The 8,162-nt window shown below is 31.6% G+C and overlaps 1 protein-coding gene across 1 annotated transcript in view; it reads right to left on the reverse strand.

Moving 5' to 3' along the window:
- The window catches only part of LOC144851580 (RNA-binding protein Nova-1-like), a 50,926-nt gene extending 42,790 nt beyond the window's left edge, over nt 1-8,136 (reverse strand). Inside the window, exon 1 of the mRNA XM_078709106.1 lies at nt 7,389-8,136. Coding sequence (XP_078565232.1) covers nt 7,389-7,620 — 232 coding nt within the window. The 5' untranslated portion in view covers nt 7,621-8,136. The remainder of the gene's footprint in view (nt 1-7,388) is intronic.
- Between the last annotated feature and the right edge of the window lie 26 nt (nt 8,137-8,162).

Genomic DNA, 8,162 nt, shown 5'->3' on the forward strand with positions numbered 1-8,162 from the left:
TGCAATTATGGTATATTATAATCACTTTTTTAACAGTAGTTATTATACTGTACAATGCACTACACTGTCAGTATTGTACAAAGAAATGGTACACATATGGAGTTTAAATAAACAATACCTTCTATTGAATAAAATGCCTTTTGTGAACTCTCTTTAACATTTAAAACACCCATGAGTAACAAACAATGTCTATTTTTATCTTCAATTTTCAAAGGTAAAAGTAATAATTTTGTATAAAAAATGTTCACAAAGCAGCACTTTTTAATTAATTTTTTTTTTTTCGCTGCTCCTTTAGGCATTTATATTCAAGAGAACGGAAGCATTAGGAAACAGTTACCATGCCGTAGCTTTTAGTTTACTACGGCTGAAAGAATGGTATTTGGAAACTCGTATTGGGCATGCGCACATCCCAAAGCACATCTGGGCAAAAGAGTATACTGTAGATGAAAACATTTGCTGATAAATATTGAGATGCATGTAGACGGTAATTATCATGAGATGAGCGGCGTTTTTTTGTAAGAAATATTATTATTGTTTAATTAAATTTTATCAGTACAGTAGCCCATAGCAGAAGTAACATAGCAAAAGGTACAGTAAACCTATATAATATTAATTATCACTGGTGCTTCTTTATCTATCTCACAATCTACAACATTTATAAAAAGCAGTTTTTTGTGTATGCAGTGGAGAACCTGTACATTTTAAGTCTGTATTACGGTTTACAATAAAGTCGTTGCTTTCTTGTTTATATTATGTTTACAAAGCGAAATAAATTACATGATATATGATGACAAGTTGGCTAGCCCGAACCGATTGTGAATCTACATTGTACGCCGGGCTAGTGCTAAATCGAACCCAAAAAGCTGTTTAATTGATTATACCTCATCGTAAAACGTATATAACTAAATATGCATTTATTTCCATCTCATTTAATTCAAAATTCAATATAAATTATCAATTAAAGAGCGTATTAATTTCTCAGCATAAACATAATATCATAGATCAATATTTTAAATCGCAATACATAATAGATGAGATATCAAGAGCCACAGAGTGAACGTCCCACGTACACATATGCATAAATATCACTACACAGGCATTTTAAATGATAATGAAAATGAAATTTATTTGAAGAAAATCACAGAAAACTAACACATTAAAAGTCGTCAACAGAAAACTGAATGAATATTAATTAATAATTAATATGTAATTATCTGAAAATAATTGCCGATAAATTCTGAAATCGGTGCACAGCATTTAAATAAATTGCAACAAAAAATCAATGCTTTGTTGATAAATGGTAGGCATATACCTAAAATTATGATTTTTCTGTATTATTACATCAACAGAAACGCTGGTAAATTATTGACTTGTTTTTTAAATAATTAATAATGAGATACTGTACATTAGATTAAGGATTTAAGCGATATATACAGAAATTGTACAATGAGATTTTAGGTCTGATTTATTCTTAAAGAAATGGTTTAATTTAAAAATAAAAAAAATAGTATAAATTAACACTAATTGAAATATGCCGACTAAAACTTTAGCAATACTATAAGTACCAAGTAGTAAATCAGGATAGAAAATAACCAAATAAGGTCTAAACACAGAATTTTCAATCAAAGTTAATATATTTTCAGCCGAAGTAATTACATGGTTTTGATTACTGGATTTAATCACAATACGTTTGTAACATTTGAAAAAAAAAAGAAGTTAATCAAGTCATTCTGCCTAGTGATTTACATGGACAGACACAATAAGAGCAAACTCATATTCTTCATTATAGTCACCTAATTAGACAGAATCCAATAATGTGGCAAGTTTAATTAAATAAAGTACTATTAGTTTCGTTAGATTTGTCATCTTTGTCACTTTCAGGATAAGATTTTAATGATATTTTCACATCAAAGATTATATTATAAATTATAGTACAGTATATATTATAAAGCTCTGTCTGCACTATCAAACTGATTGTTGTTCTGATCATTTGATTGGATTTTGAAAAATATTATTTTTATCAGAGCCACAATAAATGGTTATCCTATAGTTATAGAATGAAAACTTTTCTGGGACTTAACAGTAAGATTATTAAAATGAAGCCTCTTATGTTTACGTGACCTACTAGTGGGGTCCATTATTGCCCTGTTGATGACTGAACCATGAACCAACTCTTGGGCATTTAAAGCTTTTGTGAAATTCAAGATTTCTGTTCATTGTGTTAAAGTTTATCCTAAAATAATGAAGCCTTTTCAATGATGAAAAATGATACATTGAATGGTACAAATTTTAGCGTGAATAATTAACAATTGAAGAAAGTAATGCAGAGACACATACATAAACCAGAGTTGTGTTGGCAACTTCTAAAAAAGTAGGGCAGTGACTGAACTGCTACTTTTTGCAACTTCCAACAAAAAAATATATATACAGTATCCATGGGTTTTAATTTCACTTTAAACTGTACAGTGTCACAGAAGTGGTTCCAGGATTTTTAAATAGGGGTGGAGGTACAGTAGGGCCTAAAAATGGTAATTCTGAACCTAATGTCATATCTTTAACAACGTAAATTTAAGGGCTCCGTAGCCGTAGTTTATGTGGATTTCCGTTTAGGCTACCCCTTGGATAAGATTGTGCATCATTATAAACCGGATACAAAGTGCTTTGCATGCTACACTGTAGCTTTGTTGATTTTTACAATGTATGTACTGTATAAAAAAAAAATTCTATAAATTGTCCTGTACAACTATACTAACATGTTGTTTAAATAATTGATTGTTCAACAAGTGAAATATGGAGCCTACAACAATATTAATGTAAAAGGCAGTGTCCTTGATAACTTCAAAAGCATGTTAACAGATGGGTTGAATTTATTTAAGTACAGTAATCACAATTAAATGTGACAATGCATTAATGTGGCTATAGTAATAATAGCTAATAGTTAGTGATGATGCATTTATTAAACACCTTTGTCTTGTTTTTAACAACTGGGTGTAGCAACAACAAGTTGACATGGGCTGTTAGTGTTAGAAAGATCTTTAGGCCTAATAATAGAGAAGTTACAAACAAGTAGTTTATCAGTGCACTAGTTAGGCCTAGCAGGTGAAAATATCACGGATGGATTCCTATATACTTTAAATGAACAATTTATTATGTTGCTGGCTCTATCCTATATCAATGGCCAGTTACTGTGTAAGATAAGTACAGGCAATGTTAAGAACACGCTTATTTAACAAACTAAATTTTGTGTGTGTTTAAATGTGGATATCAAGCATCTCCACTTTTATATTTTATAACAGTTTTAGGAAATCCTGTCCTATGCCTTTACATAATATCATTTTTGTTGTGTTGTGATGGTGTGTTTTTTTTTAAGGCAAAATAAAACATATGATTCCATAATTTCAATTTCACTTTTAACAGTATCTTAAAGCATGTGACAAACATATGGTATATCCAGAATTTGCTGAATTCATGCCATCTTTTCGACATACAATAAATTTGTAAGTTCATATCGTGTATTGCTAAACCCTGCAAACTCCTTGCAACACAATCTTGTCTTAAGGGGACAACTGCACTTTTTAAGAAAATAATCCAATGGAAAATATTGCCGTTTTTAAATGCATATATCCTGCCCTTAAATGTACTACTGTACAATTAAAGAAATTTAATCTATAACCTCAGAAATTTAACAAATGCAGACAGGGCTACGCTACAAGTTGTCCTGGATATTATCTATGGAACAGCTGGTTAAAAGAGTGTAAACTTAGAACATGTTACCTGCAGTACAACTCCCTAGTTGTGGATGTGTGGGTGTTTGTTTACTGTGCCGTTAGGGGCATCACCAGGTTTTTCAAGGATAATATATTCTTAAATAAATAAATTTAAATTCTTTAAATTTTGAATTGGAATTGATTATAAAAAATTATTTTAAAAATGACCGAATCATTCAATTTTGTGTTGCCTTGCATGATTGCAGTTAAACATTCAGAGAGGAGTAAACATCAAGTGGATATTTCAATATTATGCTCATGTTTGGTACATACAGTACATCACAATAGCTACAAAGACCCTCATGAAAAAAAAATGTTTACAGATGCAACATTTTTTATTTGGCTCATACTCCTGGAATACAGAAAATCTGTTGAATTTTTAACTTATTGAACTATTTCAAAAAGAGCTGTCAAACTTCACAAATGGCGAAAGAGCTTGTGAAAATAACTTGATACTGTACCTTTACAAGCACAATCTCAATACAGGAAGAAAACATTACAACATGAATTACTAAAATGTTTAATCTCAAATACTGTAAAGTTTAAATTGCACTTAAATATGTGACACTCAATCGTGATAGAATTATGAGGGGAAAGGAAGTCTACCCTGTTTGCTGTGAAAGGCTAGAAAATTTCTGTAGCAATTTTTTCCAGACACAACAAGAAATAGGTTCAATAGAAACTGACTTGAAACTTTACAAAGTTCACTGAGGTTATCAATGTCAAACTGAAACGTGATTTACTTTTCACTTATGTAGGATTATACATCTGTAAACATATTTATTATGATTTTCATCATTTTTTTTTTATTTTAAAAGATTTGAATAAATTTATGAGTGCTGCTTTGTACTTGGATAAACCAACAATAACCTCTCTCTCGAAGAGAGAAATACATTACGGAAAATTTTAACATACATAAATATCACACCCCTGTCAGATAATGGAATAGTCTGTTCAACAGCGCCCTCTAGTAATACACACCTACCTAGCTTTGTCATCATTGAATCGTTGAAAACAAAGAACCAAATAAACTATGAAGTACAATTATTTGTACATTATTGATCGAAATGTCGAGTACGTACATTATGGCGTATGCATTTAGTCGCTGTTTTGTCAATGAACAATATTAATTCCAAATGTTAAACTCTGTCTACACTATCAAACTAGTTTGACAAAAAAAGTGTGCCCAAATATGGTACTGGTATGCCTAAGTATGATAGTGATATGACATCATTATGTCTATATATGGGCACATCACATTTGTTCTCACATAAAAGTTTGATAGTGTAGACAAGGCTTTACAAATTAAACATTTTGCATTAACACATTTTACAGACAATTTTACTGTAGTCTTTACAGTCTAAAATACAGTACAAAGTTGCGACAGGTACAGTAAGCCAATAATGTTAAAGTTCCAAAGAATAATCAATACATTTTATGGCATGAACTTTGTACAACTCAAACAACAAAAAAGTGCCTTAGCCTGATTATCACATAAATCCTACCTCTGAAATAAAAGCCTTTGTATTTTACAAAATCAACAGTATTGAAATCTAAACTTTTGTTGGATAACATTATCTTTTTCTCAATAGGACTTTTAATAATACACATACTATTATATAGGTGGTATTGTAACACAGAAATTACAGATAGTGAGGAGAGATTAAACTACAGTAAAAAATATGAAATATAAAATATAGGGGTAGTAAAATTTGATTTATAAGGAAATATACTAGAGTCAATAGAAGTCCCCAAAAAAGACCCTTTGTTGGTTGGTCCCTGTATTGTCTCATTTACAGTACTGGTTGGTGTGCATTTGAAATGTACGCTTTGACGGCTAAATGCATAAAGGTACGCTTGTGATGCATTGTACAAAAAAATCTCAATATCAAATGATTCTACAAAGATGATAGTAGGCATATATTTGCTCGATCCTACTGTAGCTAGCTGTCGAATTTAATTAACTGTAATCCTCCCAATCTGTTATATTAATACTAGGCTAGGCCTAAAAAAAAAAACACATTTTTTTAATACCCGACACTCAAACACTCCATCTCCTTTGGTCTCCTAATAGTGCTTGCTTAAAATTGCATGTTTTTTTTAAAGATAAAAGGTCCCTTCCCCACTGTCATACAGTAATCCTGGCTGTATACTCTATCTGTATATTATAAATATACATTATACCTCCGCGGTCTAATGGTATGAAACCCTTAGAATACTTGGTTCAGGTGACTTTCTTGCCTTTCTCATTTTACAGTTCACATTTATAGGATAGTACTTGCAACCTTAACACAACTCGATAAGCATTCCTGTCTACAGCGAAGGAAGCAGAGAAAAACATTCCTCAGACGATATGTTAATAATTATTAATCATCAAACAGCAATATTACACTTAAAAATCATGATTTCAGGCTGTAGCATACCGTATAATACACTAGAGATTTTGTGACCTTTGCAAAAGTAGATAACACAAAATTATTACCATCATTCAGAGAGTGACCAGTTCACTAAAGCAGAACTGATGTTGTATGAATGAAATATGTTTAATATTTAAATTCATTCTGTCAAATAAAAATTTGTAGATGCCAAACTAATGCGGTAAATTACAGTAGTTACTAATTTTTTGTATAGAATTATATAGTACAGTTAGGTCTAACCTGTAGTAAATGATCTAACATTTCCACTACACAAAAAGCCTTATTTTAAAAAAATACTATTAAACTTTCCCAAAATATTTTGGGCTAGAGCTGGGGTGTCAAACAGTATTGGGAAATTTAAATACATAAAAGGCCCGGATATAGAAACATTAAAAAGGGATGTAGCTAGAGTTCGTCAAAAAGCTAAATGGTGTGTGGAAAGATAGGTAGGTGATTCCACCCACTTCCGACCTCCGCACAATAACATATAAATATGCATAGAATATTGCACATGGCATCTTTACTTTGCTAAAATGTAATCCCATAAGGCTTGGAACAGGGCGACGGTTGGCTTCAGAATTTACATTGGCAGCCCTTTCAGTAATAACAATTTTCATATATCAATTCCTTCAATTAAAGGTAAAATGGGCTAGTACAATTTAAAGCGAACTGGCCCAGTGGTGTGTACAGTACTTAGTTGTGTATGGTAAATTAAAAATTATTATAGAAATCACTTCACTACATATTACAATTGTTAACATCCGTGTTTGGAATTAGGTGAAAATGGAAATTTAAAATTGAAACCATTTAAATTACTTTTATGTTAATCTAGTTTTCTATCTTCCTTATTACTGTATATTAAAAAGATTGTATAGCTACAACACTGTTAACTTAGACAGTTGGCCATTGTCAATTGTTTGGTACAGTATGCTAAAGTTCACCCACCTTTATGGACAATAGTTCTATTATTCAAAACACAAAAATAACTTGAAAAGTAAAGTCTGCATATACTTTCTTTTCAAATGATAAAAACATAGAGAATAATAATGACATTTTAAAAATTATAATTTTAAAAATAATATACACTCTAACAGTTAATATTAAAATGAATGATTTTAAAAATTAAAAATGGTTAAAACAATACGGCCTGTAATTGTATTTAAAAATGCAAACTAAAAAGTGAAGAAAACAAAAATGAACTTACCAGAATAATTTGGTCTTTTTGACGAATTTGAAAAGTCCAATTCATCATCTAATGGCCTTTTTCTATTGCAGTCCATATTGCTATCTCCATTCATTACAACAATTTGTTCATGTGCCATATTTGCCAGGGCCATCGGCCCGGGTGGGTGCATTGGTAGCGAAACAGTGTGGGGCACAATAACAGGTGAACCGGGTATAACAGGTGCCATGGGGGGTCGAAATTCCATCGCCATGTTCCTGGTGTTACAGCGGTAGCAGCCTACACAGCGGTCAGCCAAAGTCAACAACCGATGTATTCAGTCAGACGAAAAAGACGAGAAACTTACCGCTGTTCACCGTTCATTTACAAATCCTACTTGCACAATTTTGATGTACAATCCAATTTCAATAACAAATATTACCACAGAATCACTTTCGCGCAATTGTTTGATGTTATTTTCTCCTCGAGCTATTTTGGTTCTCTCAGCGTTCAACACCGTCTGCACGTCCACTGGTTGGCAAAAAATTAAGTGAGCGTGCTTAGATTTTACAAGCTGGGCAAAGTTTATCGCGGTCACGTGAATCAAACAGAAGATAAGAGCCTTCTTAATTTGTTTTTCTTAACTTTACCCTAGATTTCAAACTTTAATTAAAATTAACAGTGGTTAATGTTGCTTTTGCCCACTAAAACACAAAAGAAAGAAATAATTTCCCCATTGTCCTTTATGGTATATGAGTGTTAGGGCCTACTTACTAAAAACCAGAGATTGTATAAACAAACTATTCAAGCGTGCCG

Source organism: Antedon bifida, chromosome 9, assembly GCF_963402885.1.
Source record: "Antedon bifida chromosome 9, ecAntBifi1.1, whole genome shotgun sequence".
In the NCBI taxonomy this organism is placed as follows: domain Eukaryota; kingdom Metazoa; phylum Echinodermata; class Crinoidea; order Comatulida; family Antedonidae; genus Antedon; species Antedon bifida.